Here is a 21,479-nt window from a genome sequence, read left to right as displayed (position 1 = left end):
AGAGCATCTCGCTCTGATACCACGCTGTCACGCCCCTATTCCAGACAAGGAATATAATATCATATAAAGGGTGACTAGGACGACGCGTGTCATCCTACTAAACCGCCCGGATCACTGACACAGTGTCCCAACGCACAGTCATAACCAATATTAACACAATATAATATTAGAATGCAGAAAAGAGGAATATTACATTCCAAGGATCAGTAGTATTGCGGAAGCGTATAAATCGAATAGTTACAAGATGTTCAAAGGCTAGATGATAAATACAGTAATTAGTTACATTTCCAATGACCATCTAATAACTATCAAAAATGGTATAACAGTAAGTATTTCAACATAGGCCTTAGCCTCAAAAGTAAATCAAAAAGGGATCGAGTCCCGAATATCCTCACGGCCTGTAGGCACAATCATCGCAAGGACACCCGTCGCCATGTTCCTCAAACACGGCCTCCGGTTCCTCCTCACCAATCTCATCGTACCCCGAGGGCTGCACTCCAAGTCCCGCGAGATATCCGTCACACTGCATCATAATCTAAAAGTGTGCGCACGAGGGGTTAGCTCCACGAGCCGGTGAGGGGATGGGGATGCACAAACACGCAATTCACATAGTCCAATGATGCATGCACATGTTAAGTCCATTTTCCACCTAACAAACAACTAAGTCAATGGCATATGCTCTGTGACAACTCGGGAGACACTGGGTCACTTAACTTATCGCCACAATGAAACTTCAATTGTCACGTGGGACCTCTCGCCGATCGAAGCCTCCAAGACCACTCAGTGGCAGACCCCTGATAACCAATACTACCATGACTGGCCTCTCCCACCTCCACAGAATCCGGTGTACTGATTACCCAACACCTAAACCCCTGTTGGTAAGGGTCGTAGCATAAGGGTGTGAAATCCTAGCCACAATATAACATGCAAGTCCTATCGTCCGAGAGGTAATCCGGGCGCATCAACTTTTCATCCGGTTTAGTGCCAGGTTACAAGACGGCACGGCGCATACGATTCAACATGACATTCAACATAATTTCTTCATAAATGTATATAGTGTTCGGGGTTCGCACCGTACCCACCGGCACCGAGACCCATCAAGGTACAACATTACCGATCAACATTATAACAATTGTATATAAGAGTATGCAATATGCGCAAACATGCTTATTAATTATAATGATTACATAATATATAATGCAATAATAATAACAGGCCCAAACGACCAAACCCACTCACAACGTATACGCCAAGCACCACGATTATCAATTGTCGCCTCGATCAAGCAATAAGCCACAAAAATGAATATATTAACCTATACAAAGAGTGAAATAAGGTTAAACGAGCGAAGGGAAAGGATCCCCAAAAGGTCTCCCATAATCACTTAAGTATAAGGTTTCAGAAACAAAGTGGTTGCAGGAGTGGTTTCATGCCCAAATTCTGCAACCACATGTAAATCCTAGGAAACCGGGGGTTCGGGACAGTTTTAGTCAAGGTCGGATGCAGATGTGGTTTCAGAAAACTGAAACCGAGTGTAAATCCGAGCTTCACAGGGGCTCAGGACAATTTTAGTCAAGGTCGGATGCAGATGTGGTTTCAGAAAACTAAAACCGAGTGTAAATCCGAGCTTCACAGGGGCTCAGGACAATTTTAGTCAAGGTCGGATGCGGATGTGGTTTCGAAAACTGAAACCGAGTGTAAATCCGAGCTTCACGGGGCTCGGGACAATTTTAGTCAAGGTCGGATGCGGATGTGGTTTCGAAAACGAAGCCGAGTGTAAATCCGAGCTTCACAGGGGCCTTCTCGGGAAGGTAATTTCAGGGGTGGTTTCTTGCAGTGCGAAACCACATGTAAACCCTCACACCTTCGGTCCAAAATCCGAAGGATTCCCTCCAAAGACCCCATTTTCAAGTGGTTTTAAAGCACAAGAACTTCTAGGAAACTCCATCCTAAGCTCATTAGGGTCCAACCTTAAATCTCTCAAATGGCAATGAGAACCCTTACATTAGAGCTCATAATGGAGTGAAATAACTCCACCATAGCTTGGGCTTTAATGCTCCATCGACTCCCTAGGTTCCAAGAGAGATCTAGGTCAATCTCTCCCATTACCCAACCCCTTTTAAAATCCAAAATAGAAGAAGGAAGAAGCTTCAATAGCTTACCTACCCCCAAGATGAGAGAGCTCCACGATTTATGGCCCAAGAGATGGGGTCTCCACCTTCCTCCAAGCCTCTTCACCTTCCTCCAAGCCTCTTCACCTTCCTCTTCCTCTTTCTCTCCTCTTTCTCTCCTCTTTCTCTCCTCCACGATTTAGGGTAGAAGAGAATGATGAAGGAGAAGTAATGTTCTCTCTCTCCCTCAAGGAATCATTTATAATAAATGGGTATTTGGGTACCTCTAGTCAAATGGGTCATGAGGCTTAATGGGTCAACCCATTAGTTCTATGTGGGTAAGTGGATGGAATAACCCATCATTGGGTCAATAGGTTAAATGGGCCTGCCCACAACTTTAATTAGGGAAAAGCCCATTCTTAGATGGGTTCATATGAGATGGGTATAAGTCCCCAATGTACTTCCTAAAGGTACGTGGGACCCGAACTTAAATTATTCCCTTCTCTCATGAAATAGCTCGAGCGGTTCAAGCCCGGACCCGCACTTCGAGGTTACCAAGGGAAGAATAATTAATAAGTCTTGAGGCTAGAACTTACTTTTCCCCTGTCATGGTTTATTACCCATGACCCCGAACAGCTTCGCCACGGCAATGCTAAGCTCATCACCGAACGAATTATCCAACTGAGGTGACGGTCCAGGATGCTCTCTCCTGAACTCCTCGCTTCCCGGGCTGGTACTTGGAGGGTAGTCGACGAAGTCGCCGTCAATGAACTTTCCCCACTGGCGGTTGAGGAATCTTTCCTCCACAGGCAAACCCGTGCTGTGGTCAACGATTTTGTAGCTAGGTTTGACCATCATGGAGAACAGGTCACCAGCATACATGGCAGCGGTATCTACACGTCACGAGAAGAAATGATATTTAATTATATCCCGGGGTACGGGTATAACACATAGGATCATCACGTAGTGGAGTTGTATTTGGAATAGCTCCTTGTGAGATGTAGGGAAGAGGTTCCCTAAGCATCCTCTTCTCGTGTTGAGTTAGATTAGGCTTATACCTCTTTGGAATAGTCCTCCCTTTGGTATACCTCCAGTTATAATCTTTTAGTGATAGGATAATGTAGATCTTGCCGATGACGTCATGGTTGGACCCCGTGGCTTGCAAGGTAGACTTGGCCTTTGGGGTGGCCTCTTGGGTCCTATTCCTCTTGGGTTACCAAATTGGTTCTGTCACGGCTGGGCTTGAGCTGGCCTCCTCTTTGGGTCAGGACACGTGGCATCTCAGGATTGGCCCATATATTTTTGGTTTATCACTAACTAATAAAAAAAATTTAAATAACTAATTATCTTGAGGGTTCTTGAAGATTTGATAGGTTCTAGAGAATGAGAATAAGATCTAAGACAACTAAGAGACATGGATTGAGAGCGAATCATATCCACTTGGTGGAGGAAGTTCTCATTTATACAAGTCAAGGATGTAAACAGATAGTCAAAAGTATGGGTTCAATTTGCATCTGTATCCGTTTAGGGGTATTCATATCTGGTTATGGGATATCTGCATCTAACATATTTGATCAGTTGACATCCCTATAGTTCTATGGTTCAAGAATCTGAACAAGGCATGCCGATTCCGTGATATCCCATTCTCAAATCTAGTCTCTACTGAAAGTATAGAAACCAAATATAGAAAAAAATCCTACTTAGAATCCAATCCATTGCTTATGAGAATTCTGTCTTCCTAGATTGATTTATCATTTTACTACATTCCTACACATAAACATATGATTCAAAACTTGAGACTTGATTAATCTAATAACTATTTTTCCTTACGCAATATTAGCCTCACATTGTGTGAGAAGCCTCACCATACAAACCACATATGAAAAATGTGCCCATATAAAAACCCAAAGTCCCTAGTATAATAGGGGTGGGAATTTTTCATTTCAAGGGGCAGGGCAGTCATTTTACATGCTCCTGTGTCTAAGTACATGCTGCGATAAGGATTTTTTCCCTAGAAAAATTTATGGAAAAATAATGCTGCCCTGGAAGCACCCCTTGCGCCCTCTCATATGGGACAATGAAATGACTTACCGCACCCCTCTTGGATGCCCATCCCACCACGCTAACGCAGAGGCCATGCAACCAAGTAGCAAACCTCTTCCTTTTTCATAGGAAAAAGAATGTTGTCTGGATGCGTTCCCTGCACTCACACACAAAGGGTGAAATGACTACCCCACCTCTCCTATTTGGATGCCCCTATGTGTTCCCTCATTGGCCCCCGCCTTGGTGCAGGGGCCAAGTGACCGGGCAACAAATCCTTTCCCTTTTTTAATTTATTGAAATTTGAATGGTGGGGAGGTGACTGTCAAAGGGTGATGATAGTAACACTTAAAGGTGTATGGTATTAAGGTAGCATCGAGCCATTGATCACTGAAGAAAAGATTTGAGAATTTGCCAAATTGGTGAGAGTGGGTCTCATTTTCATTCTCATTGTCTAATATTTGCAAAAAGATAATGTTTTCCGCAGCAGTATTTATGAGGTAGAAGTTTATTTCTATTTTTGAAAATTACTTCTGTAAGATAAAAACACGTTTGGTAACAGTGGGTAGTGGGTTTCTCTCTCTCTCTCTCTCTCTCTCCCATCTCGCCCTCTTCAACTCCCACACTTCTCCTACGTTCTACTTGATCCCTCTATTTGCCCTTTTTCCTCCACAAAAATCGAAATGATGAAGACCAAAAACGAGTAGACATCGAAGAGCTGCCAAGCCAAATCAGAGAGATGAGACCATTTGTTAAGGTGTACATCCAATGCCACATTCCAAGACACCTCCCCTTTTGCTCATGGTGAATATCTGATTTGATATTCATTGATGCTCAAGTGATCCCCACCACAAGGAAGAATTGTGCACCATATGGATGCCACACTGGCTCTACCACCGATGCTCTTGAGGAGACAGTTGGTGGAGTAGTGGTGGCGCCGCTTGAGATCTTCGTCGCTAACAAATGAGATTGGGCTTTCGACAATCCGAGGATGAACGATCAGGTGGACGAGAGAGTGTTGTGAGGATCCCAGCCATGAAGTATGTGCACAATACCCCAAACAACATCAAGACGTGATCAAATTTGTCTCTGCGTCTGCTCAAGCACCGCATAAACATGCGCCTCCATTAGAGGATCTAAGAGATGAAGAAGGCAAATTGTAGAGCTTTCGTCGGTAGAGCTGTGTCAATGGTGGTACAGCAATAGGGGTTGGAGTTACAGAGGGCAGAGTGAGGGGTGGGAGATGAGAGATAAATTTGTGTGTGCATTTTGGTCTTGGCTAATGTATTTTGAAAACATAGAAAACATATTTAATTTTGCTTCTGTGGAACTGTTCCTAGAATCCAAACAATTTTTAAGTGGTTTTTTTCTCCTCCATGGAAATGATATCAAACTAAGCCTAACTTCACTGTTCAAAATTGCCACCTAAATACCAAAAGTTAGATTAGACTGAAGTGGAGGACCACCACAAACATACTCATCTTTGAATTATTATGGGAGCTACATTCCTGAATTCACACATTAGAGTGAATAATAGAAAAAAGAATATCAATTTTATCAGGACTTGGGGGTAATAAACACGAGTATGTTTAGCCAACTCACCAGTATCACAATGAAATTTGTTTGGACTATAGTCCTTTATTAAAGAAGGAAACATCAATCCCAAGGTACAAAAGGAAGGAGGACACTATTGGTTTGAAGAGTATGAGCAGAAAGTCGAGAGGTAGAGTAGTCAGACCTAGATCCAGATAATACAACATGTCCTGAACCCTACCATATCCAATTGTCGCTCCAATCACTAGATCCTGAAAAAGAAAGTGGATAGAATAAAATGGGACAGAACAGAGTAATTCCACAGAGAGATCATAAATGGAAAGCAAGTTAGCCTAAAGATTAGGAACATGGAGGATGAACGGTAACGAAATAGTAGGAGAACATTTCACAGAACCTTTACCAGAAATTGATGATAAGCAGCCATCAATTACTCGAACTTTGTCCTTACTCGAATAGGGGAGGTATGACCAAAATAGGTTTGACGAACTAATGATATGATCTGAAGCTTCTGAGTCGATGAGACATGAAGAACTAGATCTGGAAGAGACATGAAAAATACCTAACTAGGCAAGGTTGGTCATTGAAGGAATCTCAATCTAAGACATCATGCGCTGAAGAGCTAATAATTGATCTAAAGAGAATGACACCGTAGATGTAGGGGCAGGTGGAGTGCGCCTAAGTGAAGAGTTCTTAGTAGTCTTAGAGAGATGGGCCTAGTGGTGAGTAGATCCCTTTTTCCCATCACGACCCCCCTGGGAAGACCACAAAGTTTCTAGCATGCCTTATGGGTGTGGAAGGGTTTGCCACAATAGTCACATCTGACAAGCTCTCTTATAACAGGTGCAAACATAGTACTAAAGGAGTCCGTGTTTTTAGATGTAGAAACTAGAGCCGAGCTAACAGGATTAATAAATGGCATCATGACAGAACTGTGAAGGCCTTCATCTTGAAGTAGATTGTATGCTTTAAGGAGCATAGGAAACTTATCTTTGTTGAGAATCTGAATACAAATCTGATCATACTCTAGATTCAGGACTGTATGAAAGTCATAAACGCGTTCAATTTCATGTTCATGCTGAAAAGTAGTGGCATTAGTGGCGCAAGCCATAGGGACCGGATGATAGAAATCTAGTTGTTGTTGAAGAGCATTTAAGGTAGCATAATAGGCTATACGGGACAATTCCTTTTGGGTTGTCTCTCGAACCTGGCGGTGGAGCTCATAAATTTGGGCATGATTACTAGTGTGAGGACAATGGGCCATGGCGGGGGATCTCCACTTGTCCTCCAGCTCATCCCTCTTTGGGGAGGAGAGAGAGGTGAATTAAAAGTATGTTGGAATCACCACCTAGAGGAGGGTCTAGGACCCGTAATGTATGATTGACTCTCATGCAACGCCCTTTGGGGACTGATCGGTTCATTAATCTATGTACGGATCAAGTTACAGTCCGGGGAAGGTATTAGGCACCCCGGTCTGCCCGGTCTAGTCGGTCTTCCAATTACTTGGATGGGGAAGGTGTATAACATGCTTTTGGGTAAGAAAATAGAGAGAAAAAAAGGTAAGAAAGTGAAAGTAAACAGGATGTAAGGAAGATGTACCCCGAGGGTTCGGTTGCAAGGTAGGAGTTAGTATACATGAAAGTAAAGGAAAAAGTATAATTCATCGCATGTGAAGAGAGTATAGTACATAGATGAATGGATTATGATGATGTCGTGCATAACAAAAAATACAGCAACTATAGAGACACATGAAAAGGAGTAAAACCTAAGCGAGGCGTATATGCATGAAGGTGTATAAAACATGATGGGGTATGGACCTAGTATGCATGAATGGTGAGACATACTGATGTAAAAAATACTTAAGAATAAAAAGGGACAAAGTTATCATGTGTGATTCTAAGGCTGACCCCATGTTGGTCATAAAAAATGTATTAAGATGGTCATCAGATTTGAATATTAATCCTCCTATAAGGAACCCATCCACGATGGACATTCCCCATTATACATCTTTAGTACAACTTACCCCTATCTTTGCTAACTTTGAATTGAAAATATTTGGTTTGATTGTTGCAGGAATATATGAACCAAATCTTAAATTAGCAAAGTGGACTTATAATATTTTAATAGATGGACAAAGCATCCTAACAGATGCAGGTAGCCTCACAACACAGGATGCAAAAGAAGTGGAGCTTTTTGGCATTTGGCAAGGATGGAGAAGAGCTAAGACAAAAAATATCACAATCAAGCAGAACTGGTTATGCAATAAAACCCTTTTTGATATATTAACTTTTAGAACCAACTCCCCTATACCTTGGAATCTTATAAATATATTTTTTGTCCTAGTAGAAGAAACTGAAAACTTTTCTAGTATTGAATTTCTGATGTACATGCATAGTATGACTGATCTTACCATACACGTCTGCTCCAAATTAGGATGCAGATTTTATCTTGTGCATTATTATAGGACAGATTTTATCTTGTGCATATTCATAGGAGATTCTTTGAATTATTTTAGCCTTGTAATCTTATCCTTTGTAATCTTTATAATCTTATCTTTCACTCTTGTAATTGCTATATAATGATATACATAATACGATCAAAGATAAGCCATTTTGGCCAAACACTCTTGGATTTATCCACTTAACATGGTATCAGTGTAGGTTGATCCCTTTGATCCACCATGGGAGAACCAACTGTTGTTGCTACTATTCCTTCTCCATTACCGATCACTTCTCCCTACCACTTGCACTCATCTGATCAGCCAAATACCTCCCTTGTTACCCCGGCCCTTGATGGCAACAATTTTCCTACCTGGCATCGGGATATGACCATGGCTCTTGAGGCCAAGATCCTTCATTGATGGCACTCTGCCCCGGCCTGCTGCGACATCCGATGATCTCCCCACTGGATCCGATGCAACAGCATGGTGCAATCATGGATCGTCCACTCCACCATACCATCCATCGCACACAGTATACTATGGTTTGATTCGGCCAGGGATGCCTGGCTTGATTTGCACACTAGGTTCTCTCAGAAGAACGCACCTCACATCTTTGAGATTCGACGCGCCATCTCCACTCACAGCGAAGGTCTGGAATCCATATCCGCCTACTACACAACCCTGAAAGGCTATCGCGATGAGTTATCTTCCTATCGCACTTTACCCACCTGTACCTGTGGTTCTGTTGCTGCTCTCAACGTTATCTCTGATTTAGATTACCTAATGGATTTTTTACAAGGTTTGCATGCTTCTTATGCGGCTGTTCGCAGCCAAATACTTTTAATGGATCCATTGCCTTCTATTCCCAAGGCTTATTCATTATTGTTGCAAGAGGAGCGTCAACGCTCTATTCATTCCATTGCACCGGCAACTCTAGATCACGCTGCCATGGCTGCTGGTTCGAAAGTTGCATCTGTGCCCACTTCTGCGCTACCCAAACCCCATTATCATTGCACCCATTACAAGATGGACGGTCACTCTGAATCCCAGTGTTTTAAGAAGCACAGTTACCTCGAAGGCTGGACTCCTCATAACACTGCTTCAAAACGCCCTGGTTCACGTGGACAGCCCCATACTCATGGCTCTCCTCTCGCTGCCGCTGCCACTTCTGATTCACCTACCTCCTCATCGGCTCCCACGCTCTCTCTAGCCCAGATTTAGCAGCTTTTATCATTGCTCCCTGCCGGTAACACCCACCCTCTAGCCAATCTCGCAGGTAATTTTTGTTTTCATAGTTCTTTGGTACTACTTCCTGGATATTAGACTCGGGGGCGACAGATCATATCCCTTCAGATTTATCTTCATTTTCTACTGTTATGCCTCACTCTAACCCTGTCCCCATCACCCTACCCGATGGTACCCAATCCCAGTCACTCATATTGGTTCTGTATCCCTTTCCTTCTCTTATTCTTGAAAATGTCCTTTATGTTCCCTCTTTTCGTTTCAACCTTTTATCTATTCCCAAACTCACCCTTGCTACTCATTGTCATGTTATTTTTTCTCATGATCTTTGTACCTTGCAGGACCCACGCTCGAAAATGACTTTTGCGACTGGTAGACGGCTTGATGATCTCTACTTCTTGGACCGCCACTCTCATTCACTCGCTGCTACCACTGATTCTAGTTTTGACCTTTGGCATTGCCGCCTAGGTCACCCTGGTTTATTTATCTCTTACATCTTCTTTAAGGAATTTGGACTATGATGTTTTTTTTAATAAACAATGTTTATGTCATATTTTCCCTTTGGCAAAATAGACTAGATTGCCATTTTCCAGTAGTTCCATTTCTACCAAACTTGTTTTGAAATGCTACATCTTGATGTTTGGGGTCCCTATCGCACCCCCACGTTATCTGGAGCTCTTTTTTTCAACAATCGTGGATGACTATTCCCGTGGAACTTGGCTATATCTAATGCAGTCCAAATCAGAGGTTAATACCCTAATTAAATCCTTTTTTGCAATGGTTAACACCCAATTTGGGGCCCAAATTAAAATCCTGCGCACTGACAATGGGTCTGAATTTTTTAATGCCCCTACCATCACATTATTTAGCAACCTCGGGGTTATCCACCAATCGAGCTATGTTTCCACCCCGCAACAGAATGGGGTGGTGGAACGTAAGCATCGGCACCTCCTCAATATTGCCCGCGCCCAGTGTTTCCAGGCCCACTTACCCCTCACTCTTTGGGGTGATTGTGTCCTTACTGCCGCTTACCTTATCAACCGCCTTCCCACACCCGTCCTTAAAGGGAAAACCCCGTATGAAATTCTCTTTGGTCAAAAACCCTCTCTCTCTCTCACTTACGCGTATTCGGGTGCCTTTGCTTTGCCCGTAATAGCTCCATCCAACACAAGTTTGACCAAAGAGCTGTCCCAGGAATTTTTTTTGGTTATCCATTTGGACAAAAAGGGTATCGTATTTATGACCTCGCGACTGCAAAAGTCTTTGTTTCCCATGATGTGGTTTTCCATGAGTCCATTTTCCCCTTTCAAACTCAACCCACCCCTCCCTCCTCTGTTGTGTTACCCCTTCCCCTCCCAGAACCCGATGATACTACACCCCTGGTCTCACTGGGTCCTCCAACTGTTGATCCACCACCTATTGATCCACCACCACCGGCCCCTTCATCTGGCCGCCCTCAGTGCACTCGTGTGCAACCTGCCCGTCTTCGTGATTACCAATGTTATCTTACCCGACCCTGCAACCATCTTCTTCGACCGTGCTACCAGGTACTTCTCATCCTTTAATTAATTTTTTACAATATACTCATTTTTTGTCAAACCATGTTGCTTTTCTCTCCTCCTTGTCTGATATCACAGAACCTACTACCTTTGCAGAGGCTATGAAGTTACCCCAGTGGCGTGAATCAATGCAAGCTGAAATAAAGGCCCTCTCTGATAATCAATGCAAGCTGATATATTGGCCGATTGTGGGGTGATGGGGACTCGTCCCGCTAATACACCAATGGAACAGAATCTTCGTTTGACTGACTCCAATGGTGATCTATTGCCTGATCCTTAGATCTACCGTCGGCTCGTTGGGTGTCTGATCTATCTCACCGTCACAAGTCCCGATATTGTTCATACAGTCAATATCCTTAGCCAATTCATGCATCAGCCCCATCAACCTCATTTGGATGCAGCCCACCGTTTGTTATGCTATCTCAAGGCCACTCCTGGACAAGGCATTTTTTTCTCCACATCTAGTTCGCTGGATTTGACAGGCTATTGTGACTCAAATTGGGCCACTTGCCCCATGACTCGGCGCTCTATGACTGGTTACTGTATATTCCTCGGTTCTTGTCCAATCTCTTGGAAAACCAAAAAACAAACCACGGTGTCCCGATCCTCTGCCGAGGCTAAATACCGGGCCATGGCTGTTGCCACTTGTGAGCTTATTTGGGTCACATCTCTCTTACGTGACCTCGATCTTGCTCCTGTTACACCAACGCCACTATATTGTGATAACCAGGCTGCTCTCCACATTGCCTCCAATCTGGTCTTCCATGAACGAACTAAACCCATCGAAATTGATTGCCATGTTGTTAGTGAGAAGCTCCAACAGGGCTTGTTTCAACCAACCAAGGTCACAAGTTTGGAACAAATTGCTGATTTATTCACCACATCCCTTGGTTGTGAGCAGTTTCATCTACTATGTTCCAAGCTGGGCGTTTGTAACCTCCATGCTCCAGCTTGAGGGGGAGTCTTACCATACACGTCCGCTCCAAATTGGGATGCAGATTTTATCTTGTGCAATTTTATAGGATAGATTTTATCTTGTGCATATTCATAGGAGATTCTTTGAATTATTTTAGCCTTGTAATCTTATCCTTTGTAATCTTTGTAATCTTATCTTTCACTCTTGTAATTGCTGTATAATGATATACATAATATGATCAAAGATAAGCCATTTTGGCCAAACACTCTTGGATTTATCCACTTAACAACTGACCTAAACCCGATGAACTTTGTTTTCTAATCTTTAATATAGTTTTTATTTCCATAAAAAAAAAAAAAAAAGGGAAAGTATGGGGAGTCTTAGTCTACAGTGGATTATAGTCATGCTTTAAAGTGAAGAGAACAAATAAAAAAGACAACAAAAAACATGGGTGTGTGTGATCATCATCTAGATAGATGGGATCACACACCTCTAATAGACGCAAAACAAAAGGTGAAAAGTGGCAATAAAACCAATTCAAAGTAAGTAAAGAAACAAAAACAAGATGTTACCTAGTCAAAAGATGCTTGAACTATGTGAGAGTGAAGCCTTCCTTTGTGACTCAAGAGAAACGTTTCTAGGGCTCGTCACGCCGCTTGTATAGGCAAAGTCAAACCTTCGACAACACTTCTCCGTAGTACTTAGGTATGATTCAAGGGTGAGAGCCAAAAACTCTAATTCTAAGAACTTAGTTGTGAACTAAGTAGAGAGGCTAAGGAATTGAGTAGTGAAGACCAAGTATGATTGTTCAATTTTCTAGTCTTATTAGGATAGGGATTTTAAGCCTAATTAAATTAGGCTTCAATAGAATCATGGGGAACCCCATCAGAACAATGACAAGCAGAGGTAAGGCCATCACGCTTAGTGTGCTAACTTGGTCATTACCTTATATATTCTACGAGTCTGTGTTTTAAATGAAGCCTCACCAAATGAGGAATAATGCAAATGTCAATTTACATTTATGGCATAAGGTTTTCTGGTCAGCAGACTACCTAACCTTATCTGGGGTTAGGTTGAATCCTATTCGTTGAATTAGCATCAACAAATGTCGTCCGTTGAGTGAATTACATAACATCAAGATTTTTTGAATCATATATCGTTTCAAAAGAATCAAAAGAGAGAGAGAGAGAGTTCCACTATCTCACTTTCCAATCTCTCGCTACCACATGCCTAGCGCCCAACCCCCACCTCCCTGTGCAAAAAAAAAAAGGGGACAATTACATGATTAGCTACTTTTGGGTTTTCATTTACAAAACTGTCCACCGTATGTTTGACTTAACAAAAATAGAGAAAAACAAGTTAAGGTTTACAAAAATGGACAAAATAGTGTCTCTCCCTCCCACACTTACTTTTTTAGACATTTTTACCCCTATCATTGCCTTCTCGCCCAGGCATCCTCCGTTCCTTGCAACCCTACCCTTGTCCCAGCCACCGCCATTCTCTGCTACCCCAAGTAACAGAGGAAAAAAGAAGAGATTTTTTCAGAGGGGGACTGCCGAGGAAGGAAGGAGAGTCACTGCTTTGTCTAGTTTTGTAAAACTAAACTTGTTTTTGTCTATTTTTGTTAACTCAAACATAGGGTGGACAGTTTTGTAAATGAAAACCCACAAGTAGCTAATCATGTAATTTTCCCAAAATAAAATAAAATCGTTCAGCCACACGGTTTCATCAGCAAGTTGTAGCCAGATCTTAAGTTGAGATTCCCAGCTCGTATTGCATATTGAAGAGATATTGCGTATGTCTAATTATTAATTTCTTACTAGTTTGAAGTAAAGAATCGTTTCTTCATTATAGGCCTCCTCCCTATGCAGTCACCATCCCTATAAAACACAACAAAAAAAAAAAGAAGAAAAACATTACAAAGGTCGAATCAGATACAAAAGAAAAGGGGAAACAATATGTTGGTGAAAAATCCAACACCTACACATAGGGGCACAACGCACGTGATGGAGGTAACGCGGGCGTGCCAGAGCCTTTGACGCAGGCCCAAATAGAATTGGAAACGACCTGTTACAACTTTCGACCAGGACAAAACGGCATGTTCTAAATGACTAAACGGCCTATTTTAAGATGAAACGGCCTGTTCTAACTTTCAGCCAGGCCGAAACGACCTGTTCTGACTTCTAACCAGGACAAAAAGGGGATCTTTCGGTGCCTGAGTAGCTCTAAGGTCTTTTGGGTGAAAGAAAATTGCGCTGGACGAAGTAAAGGAAGAAGATTGAAAATCAAAATTGCTTACTTGCAGTCTGTGTCCGATTGGAGTCGGTACAACTTGTGCAATCCGACATTGATGAGGCTTACAACTTGGTATTTACACTACAACTATTCTTCGACCAAATCGCATAATCTCCCAAAAATGAACTCGATGAAGCTTCCACAACTCTACCAACCATGGATTGATGGAGCTTGCAACTTGATGTTAATGGTCGTCTTCTGAAATACGGACCAAAAGACAAGATTGTTGGGGTTGTTCTCCAAGCATCTCCCAAAAATGGTTTTGATGAAGCTTCCACAATTAGGCCAGCCACGGACTGATGAAGTTTGCAACTTGATGATGATGGTTGCCTTCTGAAACACGGGCCAAAAGACAAGATTGTTGGAATTATTCTCCAAGCAAAACCTACATGAATGCCCCTTGAAACACAAGCCAATGAGGCATTGGTGGCTGGAAGCCAACTCCAGCAAAAATTACAGGGACAGATGAAAGACTACATCTTGAAAGATAAAAAAAAAAAGGAATAAAGATAATAGAGTGTGGTGTTGTTGATTGTGGTGTGTGTTCCTTTTGTTGTGAAAGCTCATTCTCTTTTATAGATGGAGCCCACGAAAGACTCCTATAGGTGGTTGCCATAACCGTCATCTCTTCCCACAATCCTTGATCCAATTCTCCTGTCGCCATGTGTCCTACATGGCCCTTAGTGGAGCATCTCGATCAACACAAAGCACGTTTCTTCAGTTGCACAAATCCTTAGCATGGTGGGTCCCAGCCTAACTATGTACTTTTAGAAAGCTCGTATTCTATCCAGGTTCTTCCTCCCTTTCTCCATGTGGCCACCTTTCCTGGCTCACCTCTTGGCTGAGAAATAGGAACTTAAAACCTTAAACCATTGCACCCATGAGATTCTGGGTCAATGCTGCCACATGTCCTTGATCCTGGTGCGATCTCATCCCATCATGCTCCACTATGTGGCTTCATCTCCTAGCCCCTCTTTAGCCAAAAATGGGGAACCAACACTTCCACCTCTTTACATTGAGGCCACTTTCATTCCAATGTCCTGCGCCACGTGGCCATGTGGGGTTTGTAACCTCCCACCATATATAGTCATGGCGGGTCCCACCTTTCCACTTTGTCATTCAAAATAGGAAACCTCTTTGATGGCAATGTGCAATGCACAGCCTTAAGGAATTTATAACCGAAACAATATTTTGTAAGCAGAGATGGGGTGTAACAATGCCCCTCACAATCCCGTTTGAACGAGGCCACACAAGTGCGAATGGGATTGTGGATATGCTTTTGTAGTCTTAAGTTCGGTCTATTTGACCAAAATGCGGTGCCACTGTCCCTACTCTCTCGGTCCCCTTTTGCCGATTCTGGCTTAAGACCTATTCAAACATCATCGGATCTCCATAGAAATAATACCCAAATCAGCAACCAGGTACCCAAAACCGTCGACCCGTCTCACAAGGATTTTTTCTAAATGACTTAAACGTAACCATCTTCCTTGATAATCGTATCGATTAATGACACTTATAGATGACGGATCCCACCCCATATCACTATATGCATCGATGGTATCCACAAAGTCAGAGAGAATTGAAGGGAATTCTAATTGAGTGAGAGAAATGAGAGGAGACATATGTCTCTTACTCTCTTTCCAATGATGGCAAGAAGAGAGAGAAACTGTTTTATCTTAACTACCCATTTTGTAGCAATTAGTTTGAATGGGTTCCTACCAAAGAGGGAGAGATATTAGGGAAGAGGGAGTTTAGGAGAGATGGGAGTAGTGGATGGCACATGGAGGGAATTAGAGAGATAACTTAGGGAGAGAGGTGGTGGAAAGCATGTGGGAGAAGAGAGAAAGATAATGGGGGAGATGAGAGAGAAAATATGGAACATAACACGGAAATAAACTCAGAGAAATACTGAAACACGGTAACAAGCACCGATGATCCCCGCAAGAGAAAACGCTAATCAGAAAAACACCCAAAATAATAACGGGTTTTTTCCAAAAATTTCGCGACTCACCCATATCCCCATCGAAGTGGTTAGCGAAAAAAACTGGCACGTGGCAGGGCCACTTCCATGATCATGTCAACCACCAAAACTACTAAGTAGTCGTTGGGCAATTCCAGCAATCTCTCACGTAGCTCACGCACAGGCACTTGCCCCTTGAACACATCCAATGACAAAGATGAATTCGGCAAGAAATCATGCTGGTAACACCACTTAGTGGAACAGAAACAACATGTAAGTAGTTGGCCTCACTGTGTCTCATACTCCACCACGTATGACAGCCATGGTCGAGCATGTACTCAAACACCTTGTTACCGCAAAAATTTAGCCGTGAAGAATGACGACTTTAATTTCTTCATTGCCAAAGACCCTTCTTCACCGAACAAATAAGCATTTTGCTCCGAGTGTATTTCATACTTCTCTCTTTTTCCCTTTTCTTCTTTTTTTTTTTTTTTAGTTAGCACACAGCCCATTGTCTTCAAGAAGAAAGTGGTTTTACAGCAATTGTCTGCCGCCCTTTGCCCCTTGCTTGGTGTCGAGTAATGACCAAAGAATAAACTGTTGGCCATTCAAAATACCAATGACAAGACTAGTAAATAAACCGTGCCCCTGGCTTGGTCAATATTGATCAATATCCGGTGAGTTACGGCTTCTCAATGCTTGTTTACAATGGGATTTGCCCCTTGTTGAGCACCTGCGATGCACGATTTGCAAAATTTGCTTCTTGTTGAGCATTTGCATTGTCGGCATGCTTTCTTCTTCCTTGAACCATCGCAATTTCCCTTTTTGGAGTCCAACCGGGCGTGCCAAAATGTGTTGGTGAAAAATCCAACACCTACACACAGGGGCACAACGCAAGTGGTGGAGGTAACGCGGGCATGCCAGAGCCTTTGACGCAGGCCCAAACGGAATTGGAAACGACCTGTTCCAACTTTCGACCAGGACAAAACGGCCTGGTCAGCCAGGCCGAGACGGCCTATTCTAACTTCTTGCCAGGCCAAAACGGCCTGTTCTGACTGGCAAAACAGCCTGTTCTGACTTCTAACCAGGACGAAAAGGGGATCTTTTCATGCCTGAGTAGCTCTAAGGTCTTTTGGGTGAAAGAAAATTGCGATGGACGAAGCAAAGGAAGAAGATTGAAAATCAAAGTTGCTTACTTGCAGTCTATGTCCGATTGGAGTCGGTACAACTTGTGAAATCCGACATTGATGAGGCTTACAACTTGGTATTTACACTACAACTATTCTACGACCAAATCGCATAATCTCCCAGAAACGGACTCGATAAAGCTTCCACAACTCTACCAGCCATAGATTGATGGAGCTTGCAACTTGATGTTAATGATCATCTTCTGAAACACGGGCCAAAAGACAAGATTGCTGGGGTTGTTCTTTAAGCATCTCCCAAAAACGGTTTTGATGAAGCTTCCACAATTCGACCAGCCACGGACTGATGAAGTTTGCAACTTGATGATGATGGTTGTCTTCTGAAGCACGGGCAACAAGACAAGATTGCTGGAGTTATTCTTCAAGCAAGACCTACATGAATGCCCCTTAAAACACAAGCCAATGAGGCATTGGTGGCTGGAAGCCAACTCTAGCAAAACTTACAGGGAAAGATGAAAGACTACATCTTGAAAGATAAAAAAAAAAAAGGAATAAAGATAATAGAGTGTTGTGTTGTTGATTGTGGTGTATGTTCCTTTTGCTGTGAAAGCTCATTCTCTTTTATAGATGGAGCCCACGAAGGACTCCTATAGGTGGTTGCCATAACCGTCATCTCTTCCCACAATCCTTGATCCAATTCTCCTGTCGCCACGTGTTCTACATGGCCCTTAGTGGAGCATCCCAACACAAAGCACGTTTCTTCAGTTGCACAAATCCTTTGCATGGTGGGTCCCAGCCTAACTATGTACTTTTAGAAAGCTCGTATTCTGTCCAAGTTCTTCCTCCCTTTCTCCACGTGCCCACCTTTTTTGGCTCACCTCTTAGCTGAGAAATAAGAACCTAAAACCTTGAACCGTTGCACCTATGAGATTCTGGGTCAATGCTGCCACATGTCCTTGATCCTGGTGCGATCTCATCCCATCATGCTCCACCATGTGGCTTCATCTCCTAGCCCCTCTTTAGCCGAAAATGGGGAACCAACACTTCCACCTCTTTGCATTGAGGCCACTTTCATTCCAATGTCCTGCTACTTGGCCATGTGGGGTTTCTAACCTCCCACCATCTATAGTCATGGCGGGTCCCACCTTTCCACTTTGTCGTTCAAAATAGGAAACCTCTTTGATGGCAACGTGCAATGCAAGGCCTTAAGGAATCTATAACCGAAACAATTTTTTGTAAGCAGAGATGGGGTGTAATACCACAAAGGTCGAAACAGATACAAAAGAAAAGGTGAAAAACCCAATTTTCTTGGGCTCTAAAGGTTTCCATTCCTGGGTTTTTTTTTTTTTTTCAAAAAACAAAACCTCAGTTTATCTTGGATATGGATTGAAATGGGAAGACAAGAAATTTCAAAAGCACAAGAAGAAAGTGCATAACAGATTGGAAAAGAAGATAAACCAAAATGCATACAAGCCTAGAAGTTTCCTCTCTCTCAAGAAAGATGGGGTTGAGGTCAGGGATGTAGCAGGAGAAGCAATGAGAATCTGATCTCTAGTATTCACTATAACTCCTAGCAACGTACCTTGATTTCATCCTAAACAAGCTAAAAAATGAGAGCTCAAAAAACTAGTGGAAGAAGAGATTGATGTCTCCAATGAGAGCAGTTTGAACCATGATTCTAGTCTAAGTTTTGCAGTTCAGTTAACATAAATGGTCAGTAAGGGTGATAAAATGCAGTTGCCTAAGGAAATTTTCTTCTTCCCCACGACAAGGAAAACAATTAACAATTAAGTGAACTTAGAGCACAAACCAATTTGAAGATTGAAAGTTCTATTAACGGTTAGGTTGCTCCATTGTGACCAAATGGTCACGGGTTTGAGTCTCTGGAAATAGTCTCTCTGCAAAACAGGGGTAAGACTGCGTACATTATGATCCTCCCCAAACCGCGCAATAGCGGAAGCCTTGTGCACTAGGTGCGCCCTTAGGTTGAGGTCTATTATCATATAATTTCAGTGACAATGCAGAGCAATAATCAAAGAAAGAGAAAATCCGGCATAATGAGAAACTAAACTAATAATAAGCCCATTTAATTTATTTGTACAAGATACAGTTGAAGTAGTTAGATGCTTTTGGTGGTTGATAGATTGCTGGATTTAGTATTTAAATCGAAACAGCATACACACACTCCTAGCCATTAGGTTATTAAATTTTTTTCTGGTCTTTCTGGGGTTTTAGGAAGGTATTCAATTATGGATACTTTTATTCTGTTTGATAATTGCTGGGGTGGGTTTTTTTTTTCTTCTATTGATTTTCAATCCAACATTCTAATTTTAATCAGAAATATAGAGAATTGCACTTGGGGCAAGGGGTGGGTTTCACTGACCATCTACATAGTGTTATGAGAATCTCATTGATTGTCTCAGAAGTCCTTGATTCAAATTATTGTTTGTTCAATATGGTCCCTGGGATTAGAGGTGCCAATGGGCTGAGCTAGGCCGGGTTAGGCCATAAATAACCCTAGTCCAATCCTAGGAGCCTTAACCTAAACCCAAGCCCAGCCCGACCCTGTCATGGCCAAGCATACCCTCAACCCGGTTCGACCTTGGTAAGATTTTCCCAAGCCCGGCCCAACCCTGATTGGACCTGATTGACCTTGAATATCATGATTTATGGCCCATTGAGAAGTGGAATTAACAAAGCCCATCACAGCCCACTTTGATACACTATTAAGCCCACTTATTATATCCACCACTTTGATTTATTGTTAAGCTACTCAATAAAATACAGGGTTGGGTTGGCCCTGCCAGGGCCAAGGCCTCAACCCAGGCCTGGCCCAATCCTGCAAGAGCCAAGAAAACATTAAACCCAGCCGGACCCTGGTAGAAACACAGGCCCAGCCATGGCTTGTTCGGGCTGGCCAGGTTTTTTGACACCCCTACCTGGGATTCACCACTTCTATTCACTTCCTATTACTAATTTCGATTAAGTTCTCTAGGGTTTAAGACTGTCACATACATGCTACCAATTAGAATTTTATAAGTTTCCAATGCCTTTCTGAAAACAAGTTGGTGAGGTATTGAGCTTGTCACAAGCTGAATTGATAGTTCATGAATGTTCAGGGAGCGTTAACACATCAAGATTTTGGAGGGCACTAAGGGCACAATCAAAACTGGTGATGTACATCTGTTGATTCTTATTTTACTACTAATCAGTGCTTTTATCAACATTTTGGAGCAAATCCAATATCCTGTACTTCCCGGATGGAAATTTAAAAGCCAAAGCAACATGATTGAGGTTAGATACCAAACGTTACTCGAGGAGAATATCAAGAGGGTAGAGAAAGATGGGGTTAAGGTAAGGTTGTAGTAGGAGAAGCAATGGGAATTCTAAAGTCCTGGAATTCCATTGTGTGGGTAAACGTTTGTTTGGCTGGTGATCCTGTTAAAACCTCTATTGCTTTACCAATTGGATTTTATATTTTAGTCACTAATGATGCCAATTATCTCAATTTCATTAAGGATCGTGTAGCTGTTAATTGATCCCATGTTTGGTCCGATCATATTTCTCGGAGTTTTTTTTTTTTTTTTTTCATTTGCTTTAATTAAAGGATCAGGGCATGTTTTTTATTGTTACTCATGCTCGGTATAACCTTTACACCTATAAATTTAGAAGGGAAAATTACACTGTCATCCCCTGAGGTTTATTTTAAATACAGAGCGACCCCTGTATTTTTAAATTATACAATCACTCCCCCTGAGGTTTGGTTTGTTGTTACAGTTAGCCCCATTCCGTTATATCATTCCGTTAAGTTGTACGGTGTTTGATAATTCATGACTTAAAATGACTAATATTCCCCTAGTATTGTAGTCGGCAGTGTAAATCCAAAAGTGTGACAGCCCATAATAGAGATGATGTCGTCGGAAAACGGTCCTTTTTTGCCGATTCTGCCGCTGCATTGATCTCCTTCACTGTCTCTTGCATCTAGAAATCAACCAAACAGGAAGGTTCTTTTCCCTTCATTATCTTCGCTTTGCTCTGACCTGCACAAATAGCTAGGGTTTCACAAAGCCTCTTGACGGTGAATCTCGCCTTGTAGAACCGAAATCTAGGGAGATCGATCCGTAGTTTCTTCAACCTCGAATTGAATAGACTGTAATCCCTATTGAAACCCACCCTGGCATTGAAGTAAATACCCACGAAGACAATCTGAGAAGTCTCGA

General features: G+C 42.4%; 1 protein-coding gene across 1 annotated transcript; it reads left to right on the top strand.

Annotated features, from left to right (window-relative positions):
- Positions 1-8,625: 8,625 nt before the first annotated feature.
- Positions 8,626-9,363, top strand: LOC122644906. The gene has a single exon (XM_043838271.1). The coding sequence runs from the start codon at positions 8,626-8,628 to the stop codon at positions 9,361-9,363; it is 738 nt and encodes a 245-aa protein (XP_043694206.1).
- The last annotated feature ends 12,116 nt before the right edge of the window (positions 9,364-21,479 follow it).

This window comes from Telopea speciosissima, chromosome 11, assembly GCF_018873765.1.
Source record: "Telopea speciosissima isolate NSW1024214 ecotype Mountain lineage chromosome 11, Tspe_v1, whole genome shotgun sequence".
In the NCBI taxonomy this organism is placed as follows: Eukaryota; Viridiplantae; Streptophyta; class Magnoliopsida; order Proteales; family Proteaceae; genus Telopea; species Telopea speciosissima.
Note: the sequence above shows the minus strand (reverse complement) of the source record. Positions and strands in the feature narration are given on the sequence as shown.